General features: G+C 35.7%; 1 protein-coding gene across 6 annotated transcripts in view; it reads right to left on the bottom strand.

The window, feature by feature from the left end:
- The window catches only part of LOC106873009 (uncharacterized), an 88137-nt gene that overhangs the window by 30399 nt on the left and 32131 nt on the right, over positions 1 to 25607 (bottom strand). For all 6 annotated transcript variants that reach the window (XR_016241727.1, XM_052966949.2, XM_089351684.1 and 3 more), the window contains 6 exons: positions 23384 to 23614; positions 19307 to 20266; positions 14495 to 16413; positions 11335 to 11485; positions 9620 to 9808; positions 6405 to 6516 (listed from right to left, as the gene is read on the bottom strand). Coding sequence is in view for 5 of the 6 variants with exons in the window: in XM_052966949.2 (XP_052822909.1) it covers positions 6405 to 6516; positions 9620 to 9808; positions 11335 to 11485; positions 14495 to 16413; positions 19307 to 20266; positions 23384 to 23614 (3562 nt within the window). In the remaining variant the exon portion in view is untranslated. The remainder of the gene's footprint in view (positions 1 to 6404; positions 6517 to 9619; positions 9809 to 11334; positions 11486 to 14494; positions 16414 to 19306; positions 20267 to 23383; positions 23615 to 25607) is intronic.

Genomic DNA, 25607 nt, shown 5'->3' with positions numbered 1-25607 from the left:
TGTTCCATTTTAGTTAGTCTTTAGAGCTTGTTCATTATAATACTAGTGAAGTTCCTTGAACAGCTGTAACTAACTTTGATATTGTTCTTGTTAAACAGCATGTGGTATTTGTGATTAGCTGGGAAGTGCTCCCTGATTAACACTAGTAAGCTTCTATCTACATTAATTACTACATTCATGCAAAAAGATGGGTTAAACCAAATGATATTACTCCTAAAGTTTTTGTAGTTGCTTTTGTCTCAATATGCAATTAAATCTTTCTTTAAATCCACTTTTTTCTGGTTCATTATTGTAATAGTTGGCAGCTTTGTTGAAAGTAACCCCAGTTATATTGATAATATGCCTTTTATTATATTTGCTTGCTGGAGAGTGGTAAAATTTGTGCTAACACCAATCAGATTCTTGATGGCTTTCTATGAGAAAGCATAGAAAATTAACTCTAAAATAAGTGGTGGTATACTGTAAGTTTTAGGTTAAACTCTTAAAAAGTGTTTATTAAGTATTCCTGAATATATTCATTGTATAAACTTACAAATACAATATAGCACAAGCTCCCATACAGTTGAACACTTTTAGAAAACAAAATAGCAAGTTGACCAAAAAACAAGACTTAAGAATATCCTAATATTTTTAAATGAAAAACTACAGAAAGTGGCTAAGAGAAAAAAGCAAAGGATTTTATCTTCTATTGCCACATGCAGAGTGAAAAAGATTATACTTTCTCTAGATTTGCTTCTTTCTAGAGTCAAACTTATACACTGTCTACTGTAATATAGTTATCAGCTATAGGAGGTTCTATTTGTTGAATTTGTGAAATGTACTTGTTGATATCATCATCATCATCATCGTTTAACGTCTGCTTTCTATGCTGGCATGGGTTGGACGGTTTGACTGAGGACTGGTGAGCCAAAGGCTGCACCAGGCTCAATCTGATCTGGCAAAGTTTCTACAGCTGGATGCCTTTCATAATGTCAACCACTGCGAGAGTGTAGTGGGTGCTTTTACATGCCACTGGAATGAGAGCCAGTCCGGCGGCACTGACAACAAGCACGCTCAAATGTGGTTTTTCATGTACCACTAGCACATGTGCCGGTAAGGCAACACTGGCAACGATCATGCTCAAATGGTGCTTTTCACATGTCACCAGCATGGCAGCCAATCCGTGACCCTGCCAACGATCATGCTCGAATGTACTTTTAACGTTCCACTGGCACGAGTGCCAATCAGGCGGTACTGTCATTGGCCACGTCAGCGGTTTTGGTTTGTTTACACTTGCCTCAATAGGTCTTCGCAAGCAAAGTTCATTGTCCAGTGAATGAGGGGTACTCATAAGTGGGCTGGTTACACCCCATGTTTGGATGTGCTTTTAACATTCCACTGGCATGAATGCCAATCAGGCAGTACTGTTATCAGCCACGTCAGCAATTTTGATTTTGATTTCACTTGCCTCAATAGGTCTTCACAAGCAAGGTTTATTGTCCAATGAATGAGGGGTATTCATAAATGGGCTGGTTACACCCGGGCTATGGTCTCACTTGGCTTGTCAGGTCTTCTCAAGCACATCATATCTCCCAAGGTCCCAGTCACTAGTCATTGCCTTGGTAAGGCCCAATGTTTGAAGGTCGTGCTTCACCACCTCATCCCAGGTTTTCCTCTTCCACAGGTTCCCTCAACTGCTAGGGTGTGACACTTTTTCACACAGCTGTCCTCATTCAATCGCAACATATGACCATACCAGCGCAGTCATCTCTCTTGCACACCACATCTGATGCTTCTTAAATCCAACTTTTCTCTCAGGTTGCTTACACTTTGTCGTGTATGCACACTGACATCACCCGTCCAGTGGAGCAAATATATTTATTTTTGTTTAAATATCAAGGGGAGATGAAATTAGAGTCATCTTAATGTACATTAATTTTTCATCAACCAATTTAATATTGAGACATAATAATTCTCTTACAGCAAGTTTGGTTAGCATAAAAAGAATTTGCAATATATTTTCAACACCAAAGAGAGAAAGGTTGACTGAACTTTCAACCATGCATAAAGCCATCTCTAAAGAAAGATAAGTGATAGTGCATTGGTGAGCAAATACATGAACACACAAATGGTAACATCAAACAGATCATGTCAGTGTTTTATTTTATAGCATGTAAACAGATGGTGGGTTGGATTATAGATGTAAGTACCAGTTAATACTATTATGATACAACAACATTAGAAAAGCATGAGATTACCTTAAGTAAATGAAAAAGAAACATACCATAAAAAGATATAAAAATCTAAATCTACTCAATAGGAAAATATTATTGTGCAGCTGCTGCTGCTGCTGCTGCTGCTGCTGCTGCTGCTGCTGCTGCTGCTGCTGCTACTACTACTACTACTACTACTACTACTAATAATAATAATAATAATAATAATAATAATAATAATAATAATAATAATATTCAAAATACAAAGACCTGGAAATAGAGATAACTCGAATGTGGAATCTAAAAACAGAAACAATTCCTATCATAGTAGGTGCCTTAGGTATAATAAAAAAATATTCAGACAAATACATAACAAAAATAGCAGGACTTACAAATATATATAACATACAGAAAATTGCACTACTGGGTACTGCACACATTCTACGCAAAACACTTTCAATACAGTAAACATAAGAGCACCACAGCACATACCCAAGGCGCACAGAGCTGCGCTCGGTAGTGAAGTGAAAGCACGTTATAAAAATAAAACTACTGAATAATAATAATAACAATAATAATAATAATAACAATAATAACAATAATAATAAAATAATGATAATACAAACACCAACATTGTTTTACTTTTGTTGGTGGTGTTTTTCTTATTCTTTGTAGTGTTGTTAAATAGCTTCAGTCAACTCTACTTGAGTAAACCTACAGTCAATTGAATAACCCAGAATTTTACAAAACCAGAAAATGTTATTCAGTGTCATCAGGGGACATGTTATATGTGTCGTTATGTGCTATCTCACTGTGTAGCGATTAGTATTACAGTCTAATATTTGAAGAAAATGACACAAAAGAATCTCAGTTGTCACAGTCTGCTGTGACATCTTTCTGAATTGTAATATATTGGTAGTGAGCATGTGCTGGCATGGTTCGGATGGTTTGACAGGAGCTGGTCAGCCAGAGAGCTGCACTAGGCTCTATTGTCTGCTTTGGCATGGTTTCTACAGCTAGATGCCCTCCCTAATGCCAAACACTTTACAGAGTGTAATGGATGTTTTTTTATATGAGACCAGCACAGATGCTTTTTACATAACACTGACACCACCAGGGTTGCCAAGTGACCTGCAAGAAGACCTTTCAACTGGGAGAGGGAGTGGAACCGCAGAAAGTAGCTTTCTTATTTCTTTATTGCCCACTAGGGGCTAAACATAGAGGGGACAAACAAAGACAGACAAAGAGATTAAGTCAATTTCTTCAACCTCAGTGCGTAACTGGTACTTAATTTATCGACCCCAAAAGGATGAAAGGCAAAGTCGAACTCGGTGGAATTTGGACTCAGAACATAAAGATGGACGAAATACTGCTAAGCGTTTCGCCCGGAGTTCTAACTTTTCTGCTAGCTCGCCACCTTAGTAGAAAGTAGCTTTCTGCTAAGTGAGAGGTTAGATTACAACAGAGAGATAGAGATGAGTGCGTTACTGTAAAGGAAATTCTTAGCTACCCCAGTAAGAAAAGAGAGGAGGCAGCAGAGACAGCGTTAGAGAGAAATAAATGGTATTGGAGAGGTATTGCTACCCTCGGGTAGCAGTGGTTGGGAGTATATGTGGCACAGAGGGGATAGAGGGGATGTTTCATAAGACCATATCTTCTGAAGCACAGCGAATTGCCAGAAGTCTCAGCCCTTTGTCATCTCCTCTGTGAAGTTCAACATCCAAAGATTGTTTCTCACCACTTTGTCCCACATCTTCTTAGGGCTACCTTACCCACAGGTTCCCACTACAATTAGAGATCAGCACTTCCTTATGCAGCTGTTTTTGTCCATATGCATCACATGGCTATACCAGCACAGTCTTCTTTCTTGTGCACTACATCTGATGCCTCATACACTCAATTTTTCTCTTAGAACACTAATACTCTCTCATACATGCACACTGACATTGCACATCCAGCAGAACATGCTGGCTTCATTTCTTTCAAGACTTTGCATGTCCTCTGCAATCACAGCCCATGTGTCAATGCCATGTAGCATAGCTGTCGAGACAGAGGTATCATACAATCTTCCTTTCACTGAGGGAGAGAATCTTGGTTACTAACGAAGGTAGTAGATCTCTGAATTTCGCTCAACTTATTCTTATTCTAGCACTTATGTGTTCAGAGCATCCTCCTTCATTGCTAATATTGTTGTCTAGGTAACAGAAGCTACATACTACTTCTAGGTATCTACCCACACATTTGACAAAGTCTATTTCCTGCACATTCTTAGTGTTTATTGCACTTGCATTCCTGCCACACACAAAGACTACTTTCTCTTTTAACTTCCCTGTGATATTGCTGCACCTCTTATGTGTCCATAGCTTGCCTTGGGTACACCATATGGAGTTTCTACCTACACCTTTTCTACATATTGAGCTGGGCCATCTCACTGAAGGGATTAGTAATTGATTACTTTCCTACATACTGGGACTTTCCCACATACTGGAACTTTAAATTTACTCTAAGACCCTTTGATTCCAAATGTTGCTTCCACATATGAAATTTCTTTTCTAATTTGTGTAGGGATTCAGCTATAAGAACAAGGTCATCAGCACAGAGGAGCTCCCAAGGGCAACCAGTCTTAGATTCCAGTTATGGACTATGATAAACAAGAGGGGGCTGAGAACTGTTCCTTGATGAACTCCTACCTGTGCATTAAATTTGCTGTTATACTCATTGCTGACATTCACCTTACTGACAGCATCCTTGCACATGGTTTGGATAGCTTTCACCAACCACTCATCTATCTCTAGCTTCTGCATTGATCACCACATTAGGAAGCAGGAGACCATCAGTGGCTTTCTCTATGTCTACAAAATCCAAGTCCAGAGATTTAATTTTTTGCTAAATGCTTTAGCATCAGTAGTGCGTCTTTTGGCACAAAACCAAACTACATCGCATCTAGGTTAACTTTCTTCCAAATTAGTTGAGTTATGAGCCCGTGTAACTTTCATCACCTACTCCAACAATTAGATGCCTATGCAATCATTTCTGTCTCAGGCATCACCTTTATCTTTGTAGCTGTTGATAATAATACCACTACACCAGTCATTGGGTATGACTCCCTCATGGACCTGATTTACTATATGGATGACTAGACCATATCCTGCTCTGCCAGATATTTTAAGCATTTCAGTGGCAATTCCTGGTGGGCTAGGGTCTTTCCCTGTCTTCAGGTCTTTAGTTACTTTATCTACCAAGCTACTGTCAATTTGGATAGCTGGTCCCTCTGTTGGGTCCACATTAGGTAGACTTTCCTCTCGTGCATTCTCCATATTTAGCAACCTTCCATAGCAGCACTTCAAAGTCTCTTTCTTTGCAGAATCACTAACTGCAAGTGTACAATCATCCATGCAAACACACTTCACTCCTACAATATCGTGATTTTCTGACACACTGTCTTGCAATCCTAAACACTGCAAGCTTCTGGTCCTCATGCTGCAGAATATTGACAAATTTCTTCCTTTCTGCTTCTTCCCCAGCTCAATAAACCTGTCTTCTCTTTTTCCTTCTAGCTATCTGGTATAGTTCACTGCTACTACCACTCTTTCAGTCCTTCCAGGCCTGTTTCTTCACTCTAATAGCCATGTCTACTACCTCCACCACCATGTCACCCTAGTCTGCTTCTTAGAATCCTTCTAGCCTGAAGTCTTAAGTCACTAACAACTAACTTATACTGAGGAGTGCACTCTTCACCAAGGAAGGTCTTTGCATTTATAAGTAACCAACTTTCCCACTTTGTAGTGAGAATGTAGCTTGTACTCCCACCAAATTGATAGGTGTCTATATTCTAGGCTGGTTTCTGGAAGTCAGTGTTGCAGATCATTAGGTCATTTGCATCACAGAACTCCGGTGGCCTAGTTCCTTCCTCATTGCAGGAACCAACTCCAAAGCCTCCATGCACACCATGGAAGCCACCTAGATGCTGTCCAGCGTGAGATTACTGTCATTTGTCAAAGAGGTAGTCTGTACACAAATAATGTTTCTGAATATAAGGTGATGGAAGAATAAACAAACAGAATAGTATAAAATATTAATACAAAATACTACAGAAATTTTAACTCATTAATTTATGCCATAGCTCATTTCAGATATTTAGATATTGTTAACTGGTTCTATGACTAACATTTACTAAGTGCTTTCACAAAAAAAAGTTCTAATGAAACATACCAGACATGAAGTAATTACAGTTCTGACAGTCAGGTCCATGAATCCATGAAGAATGAAAGCCATAATTGCTCAGAAGAAGTTTCCCATATACAGTTATGAGAATATTTTTGGGCTGAAATATTATGAAAATGTTCAGTTTTAACTCATTATTATTCGAAAAGAAAACATTTTAAAGAGGGAAAAACAGTAGTGATAGGTTTGTGTATCCTGAATTTTTTAAAGTAAGTACACTATCCTTGCATGTTGTAAGACATGCAGTGTTTTGGAGTTGGATACTATTCCTGATATCAAACTAAAAGGTTGGCAGCTTTAATACCTAGTTCAAGCTATTTCTGTTTTCTTATGCCACTAGAACTATAATGCCTGTTATTAGGTTGTTCCAAAAATAATGGCCACTTGAAGTGTTGTGTTTTGAAATGCAATTTTATCATAGTATTTTAATTATATTTTAGGTGAATTTCAACATACTTAATAATTGATGTATGCTTTTTAATAATTTTCTACTTATTTCAGACAGAAAACATTCTTGAAGCACAGGCGTCCTTAATTATGAACATGACAAAAAAGAACCTTCACTTACTTTTCTTGCATGAGTTCAAGCTTGGGCACAATGCCTCCCAAACTGCTGCCAATATCAACAGAGCATGGGGAGATGGGTCCACAAGTTATAACACAGTACAAAGGTGGTTTCAGAAATTCCATAGTGTTGATTAGAGCCTTGAAGATGAAGAAGGTAGAGGACGGTCCTGCAGTCTTGACAAAGAACAACTGAAAGCAATTGTTGAACAAAACCCACATCAAAGTGTCAGAGAAATGTCTCAGGCATTTGGTGTCGGTATTGCAACAATCTCACGCAATCTGCAGATGATTGGTATGGTGAAAAAGCACGATAAATGGGTACCACATGAGCTCAAGGAAAATCAAAAGTTCAGCATTTTGAAGTGTGCTCGATGCTCTTTCTGTGAAATACCAATTATCTGTTTCTTGACCGAATTGTTACTTGTGACAAAAAGTAGATCCTTTATGATAACCGTAAATGATCAGGTCAATGGCTTGATCGTGATGAGTCTCCCAAACATTTCCTAGCAAAAGATTATGGAGACTGTCTGGTGGTCTGCAATCGGTGTTGTCCACTACAGCTTTCTGGAAGCCAATCAGAGCATTACAGCAGAGGTTTACTGCAATCAACTCGCTGAAATGCATTCTCACTTGCAAAAAATGAGACCTGCATTGGTGAATCGGTGTGGCCTAATTCTGCTCCACGATAATGCAAAACCACATGTTGCAAGAATGACACCGCAGAAACTCATGGACTTAGGATACGAGACTTTACCACATCCACCATATTCTTCTGATCATTCACCCATTGACTACCATTTTTTAAGCATTTAAACACGTTTTAAAGTGATAAAACTTTCAGGTCCAAACCAGAAGTAGAATCAGCTTTCAAAGATTTCTTAGCATCAAAGCCAGTAAGTTTTTATCAACGAGACATAAATAATCTCATTGATCAATGGCAGAGATGCATAGATGTTTACGGCTCATACTTTGACTAATCAAAACATTGCTATTGTTAATTTTTCTAGAATAAAATTATGCTTCTGAAATCGGCCATTATTTTCAGAACAGCCTAATAAATAGAGGGTTCTAGTGTCTCAAGCAAGGTACTTATTTTAACTATTCAATTTTCATGCATTCTTATCCATTAGTTTTCACTTAAATCAACTGTAAAAAAAAAATAAAAACAAAAAAACACTTCTCTTCCTTGTGTCATCTATTGTCTCCCACCTCACACTTTATTGATACGTTTTCCAAACCTGAAAATATATTCAAAACCATTTTCCCAGAACTAAACCCCTTTGACACATCCTTCCAACTCAAATATTACCTACAAGTTTCACTTTATACCGTTACAAGTTAGTTTGCCTTAATTTCTACCAGACCCCATCCCAAGTCTTTAAGTCTGTTTGTGATGGTATTATAACACATAGAGTACATTGACCAAATCCATTTATCAAAGACCATACTTCCAACTCAGTATTGGAAGTTAATAAATTACTTGTCAATGTTTATCATATTGTTGCCTACAGCTGTGAGTTTTGTCATATCCTTTTACAGTTAGATAATTTAGGATAATTTGAAAATTAAATATCTCTAGCATGGATACAAAGTAGCATTAGTGATAGGACATGAACCACCAACCTTTCAATTATGTGACGGGTACCTACCTGACTGGTTTTACTTTCTCCAACCTGAACCAGAATGTTGGTGATAATAGTAGTTTCAGAATAATGATGGTAAAGTGTCACTTGTAATTTATTTAGGTGGTAGGTTCTTGACACAAAAATCAAACCTTTGGGTTTAAGTCAAATCTCAATTTTAGTTATTTCTCCTATTCTGCTAATGCTCTCGAAAGAGACCAGGCACTATAAATAAGAAGTCATCTACTGAACACTGTATGCAAGAAGAAATTCTTTATTGAAATTTCCCTGGTAGAGAAAGAACCCTGAAGTAATTGTTAGCAACTCCCAAAGAGAAGAGGAGATAATAACACAAAAAAAAATTAATTTCTCAAAGTTAATTTTAATGTTTAGGAATAAAGGTATGATCTGTCTTTGCAAACAAGAGACAACTATAGACATTCTTTGGTATATGAGACATCATCAGCATAGTATAGTCTACTGAAGCCTGTTATTATCAGCTGGTGATAATACTATAAATGTTGTTTCTTCACTTTTGAAAGCCAATATGATTGGTCTCCGTTTGATGAATATATCTCATAACAAAGATGAAGTGGTTAACTATCACACTAACTGATTATTAAGGTATTGTTAGAAATATTGAAAGGATGATTACAGTCATACATCATATATTTGAAAGTATTATTATCAATAGAAGATGGGGATGGTGTCAGTGAGAATGTTGATTGACTAAAGAAGGATTCTAGATTTTCCATAAATAAATCAGATACATTACAGATTATCACAAACTTTATACTGAACATACCTCAACAAAGTTTAACACCAGGAACAGCAGTGCACAGAATACTAAATCAGCTTGTTTGAACTTTAAACATCTTCTTTGAAGATGATTGTGATGATGATGACAATGATGATGCTAGATATGCTGCTGTTGATAACGGTGATAACAATGATGATGAGGAGGAAGGAGGAGAGGAGGGGGAAACCTGACCAAAATTCTGCAATAGTGATTACCTCAAGTCGTCCATGTACAATATTATTGTCATGCAAATATTTCAGACTGCTAACCATGTGCCAGAAGAGGTAAGAGGCTGTGTTGAGATCAAACCTATTGGAGTATTTTTTCCAATCAATGTATTCTTTCAAATTGCATTCACACAGGTTCATAGTTGCCAGGAAGAATTTCTGGCCAACCATCACAGACTGAAATTAGACAGAATAAACATCAATGAATTATAAACATGTCAAAGTAGAAAGCATTGTCATATAATCTTTTACTTTTTGCTATAACCATGCTGAGTCACTGCTTTCAAGGTTTTAGTCAGTTATATCAGTCACAGTAGTTGCAAGCTGTTTCTGATTTTATTAACATCAGAAGGTTGAAAGGCAAAATAGACTAAAATGGGGGTCTGAACTCAGAAATAAAGCAACATGACCAAACACCACAAGTACTTTGTCTACCGCACTATCAATTCTATAAACCACCATCCTATTATCTATATCATTCAATAATGTCCTCCTAAAATGTTTCTTCAAATCAGCTGACAGCAGAGAAACAAGAATTTATGATACCAAATAATTGCTATGATGTTTTTTAAAAATGTTTCATACCTTTGTTTTTGTTCTTTCCTGTTTCTTTGAGTGATGGAGTTTTTGGGAATCAGGTTGCAATTGGCAGAGTTGTAAAAGTATCAGATTCAGTGCTTTGCACTATTTCTTGCAACTTCTCTGCACTTGGGAGTTAAAACTCCTCTGAAGTTAACTAGCATCCTTACAGGATCAATAAAATAAGGTACCAGTTAAGTACTGAGGTCAAGGGTACTGAGCAAACTCCTCCCTAAAATTTCAGTCCTTGTGCCTATGTTAGAAACATTCTTTTCTACTCTATGCACAAGACCCAATTTTGGGGGAGGGGACCAATTGATTAGATTGAACCCCAGTATGCAACTGGTACTTAATTTATTGACCCCAAAAGGATAAAAGCAAAGTAAACCTCGGTGTAATTTGAACTTGGAACGTAAAGACGGATGAAATACCGCTAACATTTCTGCCTGCTCACCACGTTCCTATGTTAGAAACATTAGTACTAACAGCTGTTGCCAGTGTCATGTAAATGGCACATAAAAAGCACCTATTACACTCTCAGAGTGGTTGGCGTTAGGAAGGGTGTCTACATGCTAAATCAGACTGGAACCTAGTGCAGCCCTCCAGCTTACCAGTTCCAGTCAAACCATCTAACCTATGCCAGCAGGGAAAGACAATGTTAAATGATGATGCTGATTAACACTTTTGACACCAACCCACCTGATATTGTCCCTTATTCTATGATACAAATATCCTGGTTCAAAATGACCTAAATTAAAATCTTCCATCAAAATGGTATGTTAATTTATGTTCTTAACACTAGCTTAATAATGACAAAATTATTTTACTAAATTCGTCATTTTTTTAAAAATTAATTGAAACAAAGACAGTGTATTTCAACAGAAGTAAGGTTTAACCTAACTGCAGATTGACTGTGGATTGTTAATGTAATTTAAACCATACTAACTTCATATTATTGTCATCCTAGACTTGCCAATAAGCTACAGAATTCTAGGATTGAAGTTCAAAAAAAGAAGGCTTCTGATCATGTTTTTCTGCAAATTATGTAACAATATGAGCTGCTGTGATCAGTGAAATAAACTGAAAAATGAAGGGAAAATAGCTAATGAGAAATAAAATCTTACTTTATAATTCACCACAAACCTGGAATCCAGGCTTACTTGTGAAAGTTTCCTGAGGGCACCACACACCACAGGGCATTCATTTGCTCGATAAAGCTTGACAGCTAGCTCAGTTCCATCAGAGAGAAGTCCCACAACAACAAAATGATTTCCCCTGAAGTAATACAAAAATGAAAAAGTAATTAATTAAATTATTCTATATAAATGTATGCTATTCAACTTGAACCAGATGAGAAAACTGGACAAAAACAAAAAGAAAGAATATATAACACTAGCAAATCATTTGCTCAGTAAACAAACAACTAATTACAACAAAAGCTCTAAAAACAAAAATATAACAAAACAAGAATTAAGAATAAAAACTGACAATAAAAATAGATTTAATAATATATCTGTGTATGTATTGGGTTGTCCGGAAAGTTTGTGCTGATTTATAGTAGCTTAACTTTCGACTTACTTTAGAACATGGTTGAGTTCATAAAATAGGATTTGACTTCACCTCCATTTAGAGCACAGTTTAAGCTATCTTTTCGTGGAAGAAGGTTTTTGTTCCTATAATATGTGTTAATTCTGTAACCCTTTAAAATGGAAGATAAGAAAGTTCATTATCGGCACTTGATGCTTTCCTTTTTCCGTAAAGGGAAAAATGCCTCACAAGCAGCCAAAGAAATATGCGCACTTTACGGTGATGTTTCTTTATCCGAAAGAATTGTATGGAAGTGGTTTGCAAGGTTCCGAGCTGGAGATTGTAGCCTTATTGATAAAGAGTGATCAGGCAGACCATCCACTACAGAAGATGACCAAATCAAGTCATTAATTGAGAATAACCCACATTGCACAACCCGAGAATTGGCAGAAAGCCTCAACCTATCAAAATCCGTCATTCGTGAGTGCCTGGTAAAGCCTGGGTACACAAATCGCTATGATGCTTGGGTACCACATGAGTTGAGTGAGAAGAACCTTTTGGATCGCATTTCTATCTGTGATTTGCTTTCTAAACGGAATGAAAACAATTTAAAGCAAATTGTGACAGGTGATGAGAAATGGATTATATACCGAAATGTTCAGAGAAAGCGATCCTGGAGTAAGCGACATGAGCCACCCTTAACCACTTCAAAAGCAGGTCTTCACTCTAAAAAAGTCTTGCTTTGTGTCTGGTGGGATTGGAAAGGAATTCTGTACTATGAGCTTCTCCCAAGTAACCAGACTATTAATTCTGAGAAATACTGCACACAACTGGATGAGTTAAAAGCAGCAATTCAAGGGAAACGTCCAGAATTGGCCAACAGGAAGGGTGTTGTTTTCCAACATGATAATGCAAGACCGCATGTTTCTTTGGGAACCAGACAAAAATTGCTGCAGCTCAGCTGGGATGTGTTATCCCACCCCCCATATTCACCAGATATTGCTCCTTCGATTTCCACTTATTCAGGTCTCTGCAGAATAGTCTTAATGGTAAAAATTTCAATTCCTTAGATGACGTAAAAAGATACATTGATGAATTCTTTGCCATGAAACCAACTCGATTCTGGGAAGAGGGTATTTTCAAGTTAAAGGAAAGATGGAGGCGCATTATACAACAAAATGGTTCATATTTAGTTGATTAAAAATGTAATGGCAAATATTTATTGATCTTTTTCTTTCCTTTAAAAACCAGCACAAACTTTCCGGACAACCCAATATATATATATATATATATATATATATATATAAGCATCTGTGCAGTGTCACGTAAAAACATCTAGCACGTTCTGTAAAATGGTTGGCATTAGGAAGGGCAACCAGTCATAGAAACCAAGCCAAATCAGATTGGAGTCTGGTGCACCCCCCAGCTTGCCAGCTCTGGTCAAACCATCCAACCCATACTAGCATGGACAATGGATGCTAAATGGTGATGATGACAATGATGACCTCCATTTTAACAAGCTAGCATGAGCAGAAAAATCTGAAAATTCAGACTTTCAAATGAATCATCCGAACTAGGTACTTTCAATAGCATTAAACACAATTTTTTTTTTTTACAATAATAATTCTCTTTTCCTATTTGAAAAGCAGAATCTTTTCTTTTTAATTTGAATACAGACATGGGTAGCATTAAACTCAAATATCTAACCCTGCACACTAGGAGGCATTAAAAGCCAACCCTAAGATATGGTAACTAAATGTATCAAGTAAGATTATCTTCTTACACATGAATAGCACATAAAGAAGACCATCACAAATGCTAACCCCTCCAATCTCTGCTAATCTATGGTGACCACTCACCTTAACAATCAAAACAGCAATGATGCACCCACCACTCCTGTATCTAGTCTACAAAATCTCAGCACTAATTACTTCATCTAATCTTTCCTCCTCAGAACTGCAATCCTCTCCTTTCCTACCATTTCTTTTCAAATCTCAAGTTCAAATAGAACATCAACTGCACTGACTTCACTAGTTTAGCTAAAGTCTGCAAAAGTCATAGATACCACACCTTCACAGACTAAATTAATTTTAAAATGTCATCTAATTAAATGCCTCATATTTAAAACTTTATATACACTTACAAACTTAACAAAATTCTTTCATATAATATTCATAGTTTGCATGTGAATACTTAAAAAGTTAATGACTTGCCTTTTATCTTAAAATTACTTCTGACTGATACATAATATTTTAGTTTTAGACATAGATAATGTGCTATTTCAATGACTATAAATTCAGTATTTCTCATAATATATCTTTTATATATATATCAATCAACTAGCCAACATTGATACGTCATTTATAAATTCCAACAGCCTTCTTCTGCATGTTATGCAAAAGTTATGGGTCCTGCCCCTCTTAATTGGACAAAATAAAATAAAGATAAAATTTGTACTAAGAACTATACATCAAAATTATATTTCTGCTAGTTATCTATCCCTATGTATGTAGTCTTGCTAAGAAATTAACATGGCAAGAATGACACTAAGAATAAATGCACATGTTTGTAATCTATGCTGAAATGACATGTTAATTATCTTGAAGCAGGAATGGTAACTATTTTAAGTAGAGTTGATTGAGGCAAGTTGAGTTGTATAGAAAAATATGCAGTTATACAGAAAAATATGTAGTTATACAGATAGTAGACTCCTAAGTAAATTACTTAAGTATCATAAAAATATTGTCCATTGGTTACCTTACATTGATGTTATAGTTTCTGATATAGAGTGGTAAAATAACATCTTCAACATAACACAGGTTTCTGGGGGAAAGCTGAAGTAGATGATTCAGATGCTTTTGCCAACGTACAGACTTCTGGTGCTTTTCAAATGGAACAAAAGACTTCTTAATGTCACTGAATATTGTTGGTTGCTTTAAAAACATTGGAATGTTTAATTTTTGCTTCAAAGTGCTATCTTTATTGTCCTCTTTCATGGATGTCTTTGTTAAATGGTAACTGATGTGATATCCTGTGGATACATTTGAAGAGAATATTTCTGGGAAATCAGACATGAGGCTGTCTTTTTCCTTCTGACTGAAATATGTCATGTAGTAAAATGCATTGTGATTATAGACCAAGTCCCTAGTAATAGAGTTTTGACAAAGCTGTTGTAGATACTGACGCATCCATGTTAATTGTATATCTCGGAAGGCTGGGCTGCTTCTAACAGATGAGAGGTTAAGGCAAACTGGATCTTTACTGAATCTAGCCATATGATATCGTTTGGTCTCTGTTTTCTTCAGGCAATTTTCTTTATTACTTTCTGTGTATTGTTTAGGAGTTTTAAAAGAAAAAGCCCTTTCCATGCTTTTTTCAATACTTTCAGATACTTTTTCATTCTTTTGCTCATGCTTTTCATCACCTTTTTGTTGAACTGGAAGTAAAAGGTCTTGGAAGAAATGTGAATTTACTGACTGTGCCCTCTCTACAAGTTTCAACTCTTTTGAAAGAGAATTGTTTGTAAAATCCTCTTTTTTCTGTCTAATTTTAAAATATTCTTTGTTATCTAGGTTGTCATCTTCCATTTGTAAATAATTTTCTTTATTTGTTGAGATATCTTGAGATTTTGTTGCTGAATTTACAAATTCATGGTTTCTTGAAATGTGAACACTTTGTATATTTTGTGTGGTTGTGTAATTTGAAATAGATTCAACATCTGGTGTAACATCTAATTCTGCTGCACTATCTAACTCTTGTGTAACATCTAAATCTGGCATAGCACCTAAATCTGGTGTATCATCTAAATCTTCTGTCACATCTAAGTCTGATATAGTATCTATAACAGCTGTATCATCATCATCTGGTACATCTACATTTGGTGTAATACCGACATCTGGTTTAGTATCTGCATCTAGTGTAACATTTACATGTGTTGTTATAGCAACTGGTGTAACATCAACAAGTGTTGTTTTAGCAACAGGTGTAACATCTACAAGTGTTGTTATAGCAACTGGTGTAACATCTACAAGTGTTGTTTTAACATCTGGTGTAATATTTACATTTGGTTCAAAATTTACATCTGGTGTTGTATTTACATCTGGTTTAAAATTTACATCTGTTCTATTTACATCTGGCTGGTTATCTACAGCTGGTGCATTATGAATTACTTGTGCATGTTTTTTATCCAGAAAGACTTGTGTATCTAGATCATCTGATTTTGTTAATGTTTTATTTGGTAAAACTTGTCTAGGAGTTACAACTTTCATTACTTCTGGTCTATCTTCTTGGACATCAGTCTGTAAAGATTTCTTATTAATTCTAGCTGGTTTCCAGTCTTTCTCTGATTCAAAATGTATGGAAGGCATGAAAAATGGCAAACCTACATTAGATTCTTTACTTGGATTAGTAATATGAGTATTTTCCACTGAGGTTTCTGGTTTTGTTTCAAGTGATGCATAGTTGTTGTCGACCAAATTATCCTCACTTTTGCAATAAGATTCAATCTTAGCTATCAGTAATTCTTCAAGGCTTATTTTTCCTGTTTTATGTTGAGAATCCAAAACCGAACTATATGTACAGTTAACATTCTGTTTTGTAGCCAAATTTGATTTGTTTTTCTTAGAAAAGTATGGATAAGGGGATGGCGTAGAATTTATAGAATTTCTCCTTCCACTCTATAAAAGAATAAATATTTATTTTAATTTTAAAAAATCCCAATAAATATGGAAATAAAAGAGATGTTAAAAATTCAGTCTTAATCTTCCACACCAAGATTCCCTTATACATTTACATTTGGAGCTACTATACTGACAGAATGTTAGGTGAGATAGAATCTAACTCTAAGTTTATTATACATTATAAAGGCAAGAATATTAATAATTCCTTTTGTGTATATAAACAAGCTTATTGTTGCCATAAAGATCCCCCTTTGTAATAAAACAGGAAACATTTTCATTGTAAAACAAAGAGTAATGATGCAAGCAATGAAATTTAACTGCAACTTCACTTTCCCAACCATTTGGTTCCAGGTTCAGTCTCACTGTATGGTACCTTGGGCAGGTGTGTTCCACTATAGCCTCAGGCTAACCAAAGCCATGTGAATGGATTTGGTAGACAGAAACTGAAAGCCCATCATATATATGTGTGTGTATGTGTTTGTCCCCTACTACTGCTCGACAACTAGTATTGGTGCATTAACATTCCTGTAACTTAGCAGTTTGGAGAAAGAGACTGAAAGAATAAGTACCAGACTTTAAAAAATAAAGTACTGAAGTTGATTCATTCAGCTAAAAATTCTTCCAGACAGTGCCCCAGGATGGCTGCAATCTAATGAATGAAACAAGTAAAGGATGAATGAAAAATATTTATCTCAGAAAAGTGAATTTATCCTATAGGGGTCAACTGATTCAAGTTTAATAATCATACATAGAATTTTTCAATGTGTGATTAACAATAATGACTTTGGAAAGTAGGAAATGGGAGTTATAAGATTTCTGACATTACCCCAGAAGAGCTTTAGCAATATAAGAGATGAGACCAGCAGCAACTAAGATCCTACATTAGTAGGATTCATCTTAGATTCTACAGAGCTTGCCTCAGTTAAAATACAGAAAAGTAGTGATGAATGAATCCCTTGGGTTGAGCTTTGGCATATATAGGCAAAATTATTTTAGTACAGTGGAACTTTGTATATTAAGAATTTGAGAAAATTTTATCTATATTATTGGTTTTTGATAGAGGCATGTTTTTCTTGTGTTGTTTTTTCAGCAATTTCTAACATAGGCACATATTTGGATGGAGAAAATAGTGGATTAAATCAACCCCAGTACTTTGTTGGAGCTATATTTCACTAATCCCCCCCAAAAAAAAGAAAAATGACAGCAAAGTTGAACTCAGATTCATTTAACCTCTAACCCACAGTCATATAGTCTTTTCTCTCTGCCTTTCATCTCTACCACAAGAGCTTCTGTTCCTCTGGATCAGGTAGTTACAGGCCCACTTAACATAGCTGTCTCTTCCTACATCTTGGATCGCTTGTATTGTCTCTCATCAACCAGACTTCACATAAACCAATTTTCCTAACTCTTTTTTTCTTACAGTTCCTCGGCAACACCCTCCTAACCCATTTTTTCCTGCAGATATTCAAACTGAATATAAACCATATATTGATCTCACCAATTTTTCAGATCTTTTGAAGGTTATTGGGTACTGCTGATAACCTCTGACTAAACCATTTACTTTACACTATATAATTAAAATAACTTTTAAAGTGACTAATGTCAGTGTGAGCATTTATTAAAAAATATAACAAAATTACTTTCACCTAGATGCAACACAATCTATTTCAACATATGATTTCAGACCAAATCTCAAACCAAAAATATACAAGAATGCAAATCATTTTCTACCTTCAACTGCACCTAAGACCTCCTTCAGTCATGAATGACCATGGGATGCACCTAGAAAGGTCCCCTCCAAGGGGTAAGGTTGTTTATGGAAGATCAGCAGTTGCCCATGCATACCAGCCTCCCCTCTCCATGCCACCAATGTTATGCAATGGAAAGGCAAAGGACAATACAGCTTGTCATCAGTGCTGTCACAACTCATTTCTACAGCTGAGTGAATTGGAACAATGTGAGATAAAGTGTCTTGCTCAAGAACACAACACACAACCTGGTCTGGGAATTGAACTCACTACCGCAAGATTGTCAGCCTGACGCTCTAACCACTGAGCCATGCACCTGATTAATAAATGGCAATCGATATCTCTGATTCTTTTACTTTGTTAATTAGCTAGAAGTTTAGTAAATCTATTCTCTGATATAATGCCATCCTTATTAATGTTTAGAAGCTGCTTGTAATAAAACTATTAAGAAACACTAATTAATCATGACATGACTTTTCTTGCATTTTGTTTATGCATAACATAAATAGGTTTAGGCTATTTGTTACTCATTGTCTTAGTTCATGATAAAAGTGGAATATCATTAGCTCTCCCTTTTAATATAACATGAAAACACAGATAAAAATGGCAGATATTTTTACGACTTTTCTTGTATTCATAATCATGGCTGCCTGGTTAAAATATTTGCTTTGCAATTACACAGTTCATCCCAAGCCTTAAGTCTTGTGAGTGAAATTGAGAAGACAGAGACTTTATCTGTTCATGGGTGTTGACTAAATCCATCACTTGGTTTAACACCACCTGATTCCTAAGTGCCTTTAGCACAGTACATGCTGTTGCAAGCATTTTTGTTACAGTCCCCAGTCTGAATCCACAAAGTTGTTTTCTTTTTTTCTAATCAGTCATGCAGACGGTCAAACAGTCATAGGCACAGCTCTTTGTCCTCTGGCATCTTTGTTTCTTTCTTTAATTATGCTTTTGTGGTTAGGCGGGCCTGCAAAGGTTATGGACAGTACTTTCCTCTCCTTAAATTTATTTTATAAATAGATAAATAAAATGGACACCACATAAAAGACATTTTGTAGAGAACAATAGTCATAACTATAGTCATAACTAAAAACATATCCTATGTTTGGAAATAATTCACAAAAAGTTATACATACCACAGGTTTTGCTTTGTACTTTTCAGGAGATTCTGAAGAAGGGACTTGTGTTGCCTGAAATTTTTGTTTATTTAAATCTTGGGGTACATTTGTAGAATAAGTAGGGCAAAGGAAATTTTTTCTTGGAGTAATTTTATCACTTTCTACAGGTATGTTGCGATTTTCTGAAGTAGCATTTAAAGCAGTTTTATTATTCTGAGTCCTAAAATTGGACCCTAAAGTACTGTCTACTTTAACTGCCCCTTCATTTACATAATGTTTTGTAATTGGATAACTTGAAGATTTTCTGGAATTATTATCAATTTTTTCAGGAATTTTTGCTTCTGTTTTCATTCCATGTTTGGTTCGATTTTCATATTTACAGGTAGATTTCTTGGCAACCACTGTCGTCCACTGTGCACCTAAATCTTCATCTATTGAATAGCAATCTCTATTTACATTTGTATTGTGTTCCACTTCATTGTAAGATTTAGAAGGCAAATCTTCAGAGACAGTTTTTATATTTTCAACTGATTTTTCACAAATAGTGTCCAAACTATTTCCATCTGGAGATGGGAATGCGTCATGTGAGTTTTTAGACACTGAGTTCATCAGTAACATTTTTTTGCATGTTTTTCTGCTCAATTCAGTTGGTGACAAAAGTGACTGGTCAGATGTATTGTCAACTCTGAGCTTTCCTAAATTCGAGTCATGCACTTCTTGTTCTACATCTTTAAAAATAGAATCTGAAGAACTTTTATTTGTATTATCTGTTACAGCACCATTATTGGCCTCAGAGAGAGGATTTTCATATGCCTGTTGAGATTGTTGTGGGTGATGTTTTCTCTTTAACTGTTTCTTCACCAATTTCTTTTCTTTCTTTTTGTTCAGCCGTATTTCATCACCCAACAGCTGTGCAATAGTCTCTTGTTGTTTTTCATATGCTATGGTATTGAAGTATTCTATAAAATGAGTCCAGATCTAAGAAAAAATTCACAAGAATTTCAAAATCAATTGGATTTTATCTGTAAAGTTTGAAAGGAAATATACCAATGTAGAAAAACTTAAAAAGCATCTCATTTCTAGATAAAGGTCTTTATTGTCATAATCATTTTTATAATAGCTTGTTTTGATAAAAACACAAAACAAATTTTTGCAGGAAGGAAAACAGATAAACAATGTCATCAAATGAATATATTGCTGGTGCTTACTTCACTGACCAAACAAATATGAAAAACAAAGTAAATTCTTTTCTACTCTAGGCACAAGGCCTGAATTTTTTTTTTTTTTTGTAGTGGTGGTGGGGGGTAGTCAATTAGATTGACCTCAGTATGCAACTGGTACTTAATCTATTGACCCTGAAAGGCAAAGTCAACCTCAGCGGAATTTGACTCAGAATGTAAAGAAGACGAAATACCGCTAAGCATGTTGCCCAGCATGCTAACATTTCTGTCAGCTGGCCGCCTTATAACAAATAAAATTCTAATGGAATTTGAACTTGGATCTTATGACAAGACGAATTTAACCTTGCCAAAAAAGCAGTACAATTATTGGAAAAAGTATTGATGGTTTAATAATTAAAAGTCCTTGACCTCAGAAGAAAGAAAAGCAAAGTTAACAACATTAAGATTTTAACTTAAAATGGTAAGGGCCATAACTAAATACTGGCACTACCATTTCTGCCAGCCTATTAATCATTATAAATTTTAAAAGGGATCATTATATTATATAAGTAAAACTCCATAAATTTCTAAGGGGAACATATAATCCATTTAATTGACTACAATGTTTGAGATATTTTATTGACCCTGGCAAGGTGAACAGGAAGTTGACTCTTGGAAGATTTGTAATCACAATATAGACAGATGAAAATCAATGCCATTAAACAGTTTATTATTATACCATTATTAATTCTTTAGAGACCGAATAATGACAATAGATATGACTCATTCTTAAAAATGACAGTTATACAAATGAATTAAACTAATGTATTAATGGTACTTATTTTAGCAATAATGACAATATGGCAAAGACCATAGAAAATGCCATAATTTGTTGAAAGACTAGTTGACGAGTACAAAAGTGAAATGTGGGCTGCTCCAGCAACATGCTAAGTCAGACAGTGAAAGTCTTTGATAAGGTTTTCTGTCATTGCACTGGAGACCCTCAATTTGCACAATAGGAGAGGAGGACAAGGAACACGAGATGCAGTACTGAGTAAGGCATCTTGATACAGTGCACAATAGCCAGACATAGACATACAAATGGTCAAAACATTGATAACCATTTTGTTTTTATGGGATGGAAGTGGGGTCAGAGAGAGGAAGAAACTATAACTTGTAATGTTATCCATAGACCTGCTCTGAATGTTTGTAACAAAATAGACTTAGCAAAAGCACATATAGCCAAGTGGAGTGCTGAACTGGACAACACCCAACTTGGCCTTTGTTTTTCTCTCAAGAATAGGCACAGTTTACCCAACAGGCTTCTATACAGTTTCCTTTGTCCCAAATTCATCCAACCATATATATATATATAACATTAGCTATTTTGTAATGGCATAAATGTCACAGCTCTTACTTCCTCTTTCTTCAAGTGAAATAGGTTTACTACCTCATTGATAAATACTGGTATTTAAGAATTCTAAACCAGAGAAGATGTCTGACTCTTTCATGTAGGAGTTATAGAACAGATACCTTGGATGGAGCAGAAGTTTGGGCCTGACAATGTGGTGCTTATCTAGGATTCTGCACCAAACCCAAGGTCAAAAGGAACACAAGCCTTCCTTGCTGAGAAGGTACCATTTTTTGTGAGGGCCCAGTAATAGCCAAGATCTCAACCATCTCAATTACTTTTAATGGATATACTTCAAGCAAGGACCAATGCTACACCACACTCGAGTGTCAACAGTTTGAAGACCTGCATCATACGTGCAGCATACAAAATGAAAAAGGTAGAGGAGGTTGCAGCAGCTGCAAAACATTTCTTTCTCGTGTGGAGGCAGTAATTGCCCAAAAGGGTGGCTATATTGAGTGATAAGTGTATTAATTGTTATAAATGTTACATTAGAATTATATTTGTCTACTACCATTATTTTAGTATTTATAACTAGTTGTATGCATCGTAAAAATTGTCTCAATTTATCTGCAAGACCCTGAAGTTAGATGAATAGAAACTAATACATTTAGTAATATTTTTACATGACTTCAAGAGGAAGGGCAACATCTATGACCTTTTTCAGAATCTGTTATAGTGGTAAGAGAGTGGACCTGACCTGAATTTAACACCACTACTAAAGACACCCTAAGACCAAGTGATGGTGCTACTTGGACAACAGTTTAAATCTATCCCTCAAAAACTGGAAAAGTCACTCTGATAATTTATCATCCAGCTTCCATCAACTGTATTTCACTCACTACGCTTTAATTGACCAAAGGCAGTAGCAGAAGGCACTTGAACTTGATACCCTAAGTTCATAAAGCAAACTTCTTAACCAGATAGCTCTGCCTGCAAACACACGACACAATGACTGCAAAGGATTTGAACTTCAAACTTATGAGCCTATAGTCAATACTATAACCAATCAGTCATTTTGCTTCTACTTTTTTATACTGCCTTGTTACATAGGGGAATCAATTTTTAATAGACAAATGTTCTCTCCAGGAAATGAATTTACAAGGTGTGGTGTTTGTGGTGTTATGGGCTGTGATGAGCTATGTGGTATTGGTGGAGAGGATTGCAGATGAGGTAAACAGAAGTGAAGACTGAAGGGGCTGGCGGAAGAGCCACGGGGGCATGAATGGGCACAAAGCACGTGGAGCAGTTCGATGAGAAACGGCGAGTGTGGAAGGATGCGTTTTTTATCTTGACAGTGATCGCTCGTCCTGCCTCAGTCAACAGGTAAGGTCTCTGTATTTCTTTCTCCCTTTTGCTTCTTTTTCTGTTGTCTTTTTCCTCCATCACACTACAAGCGAACACTTGCCTGATTAATCATTTCTGCTTGAAAATGGATAACAGGATATAATCAATGATCTTGCATTTTGATATTTAAAATTCAATTCTCTACCACAAAATCCTTTCTGATGAATAAATACTTGCCTTTTTATGGATTGACTGAGATCCTTTACCAGACAGTTTTATAGTGAACATCAAAAAGCAGTTTTCCAGACAACAATCTTGGAAACTTTGCACTAATGGAAGCAGTCTCATGACATTATTTCTAAGCCACTCCTTTCCTGAATTTACTTCAGACAAAAATAATATTGGAAGAAGACATGCTGTTGAACAAAAGTAATTTTTATTTCCATCTTTTTGGTGAAAAGTAGCTGCCTGATAAAAGAAAATTATAATATTAAAAACAATACATATCAATGCATCAACTGTTTTCTTTATATTATTTCATTCACAGCAAAGTCATGAATGGCATAACTTCACACTTTCTCTACTTTCATAAATCAGGCTTCCTGCATAAAATATAATTTTTATCATAATCACCACCGTTATCATCAATTCCAGCACTCCTATTTTCTTTGTTTTAGCTAATTTTTCCCATCATAAACAATTTCATTCAATTGGTCCTACCTATTTAATCAGCATTTTTCAGTTGACAAAAATAGAATTTCCTCAGATTTTCTCTTTCTCCTTTGAGTGGCATAATAAAATAGAAACCTCAAACTAAGTCAATCAAACTGATCTATCATTTTATGAATCTAGATTGATACCATCAACTGTTGGTTACAGAGAATTTGAGAATTTTCATGTTCAAAGTTCTAACTACATTTTCAAACTAAATAGTATTATGATTATTTCCATTACTTTAGACAAAAGTTATTTAAAAAGTCTGACCCACTTGACCTTTTCTGATTTTTTTCTCATATCCTTACATAATATCAAAATAAATTTATAGAGGAAATTGCAGAGAACCTTATCTGAAATTTGGAGGGAATGTAATTCCAAGTTCATTAGATTCAAATTTATCATACAACCAAAATATAGTCTATCATTGTGTAATGTTCACTTCTAAATAAGTTTTTTTGTAAGTTATCAGCTTCAAGCTCTCTTTTCAAAAACATAAAATTATTTTCAAAAACCTTAAATTATTAATTATAAGGGGATTAAATTTAATAGTAATATTTCATCGTCAGAGTGAACCTAGCCTGAATGCTTGCTAATAGAATTAACACCACTACTAAAGGTACCCAAAGCCCAAGTGGTGTGCTATCTGGGCAACAGTTTAAATCTATTGCTTAAAAACAGGAAAAGTCATTCTGATGATTTTTCATCCATCTTTCATCAACTTAATTTCACTCACAAAACTTTAATTGACCTAAGGTTAAGTTAGCTATATGAACTCATGGTATCAAGTTCAAACACACTCTCATGTGCTCTTTCAAATAGTTTCTACCTGGTTTACTTCATATTGTATTTGTCACAACTTTTACAAAATTTATTAGTGCAAATTTTTTGCTCGACAGAATGCTAGTGTATTGAGAGAGAAGTTAGGCATAAGAAGAATTAGACACAGTGTGCAAGAGAGAAGACTGCACTGGTTTGGCCATGTGATGCAGATGGATGCTGACAGCTCCATAAAGAAGTGCCAAACTCTCAAGGTAGATGGAACACGTGGAAGAGGGAAACCCAGGAAGACAAGACAAAGTACTAAAGGATGACCTCAGGACACTGAACCTTTCAGATGAGATGAGAAAGGATCAAGATACCTGGCACCTTACTGTACTCAAGAAAACCTGCACTCCACAACAGAAGTGCTAAGGCCACTCCTCCAGGTGAAGAGGATCAACCTGCAAGTCTTGTGCTGGTACCACACAGGAAGCATTAGTGCTGGTCCTACGTTAAAAGCACTCAGAACACACTGTAAAGTGGTTGGCATTAGGAAGGGCATCCAACCATAGAAATCATGCCAAAACAGACTGGAACCCTTGTGCAGCTCTCTAGCTTGCCAGCTCTGGTCAAACTATCCAACCCATGCCAGCATGGAAAACAGACATTAAATGATGATGATGATAACAATGATGAATGATGAGTGAAGTCTTTATTAAGAAGTTTCTCAATAGTTTTATAAATCAATTCGTATTAATTTTTCATTAACTTAAAATACAAGCTACATGACCTTTTATCTGTTTCTTTTTCATGGTAATAACCAACCCAAATACTACATCAATGGTACAGAGTTTCCGTGGTATTTGTAGATATTGAAAATGGAACTCTAAGAGGCAGTTATTCTTGGCAGCTGATGTTTCACATTTACAGATGTAGCCAAAATTAGTATCTTTTTAGCAGATTAAACAAATATAAGATGCCAGAC

Source organism: Octopus bimaculoides, chromosome 1 (genome assembly GCF_046866305.1).
Source record: "Octopus bimaculoides isolate indiv1 chromosome 1, ASM4686630v1, whole genome shotgun sequence".
NCBI lineage: Eukaryota > Metazoa > Mollusca > Cephalopoda > Octopoda > Octopodidae > Octopus > Octopus bimaculoides.
Note: the sequence above shows the minus strand (reverse complement) of the source record. Positions and strands in the feature narration are given on the sequence as shown.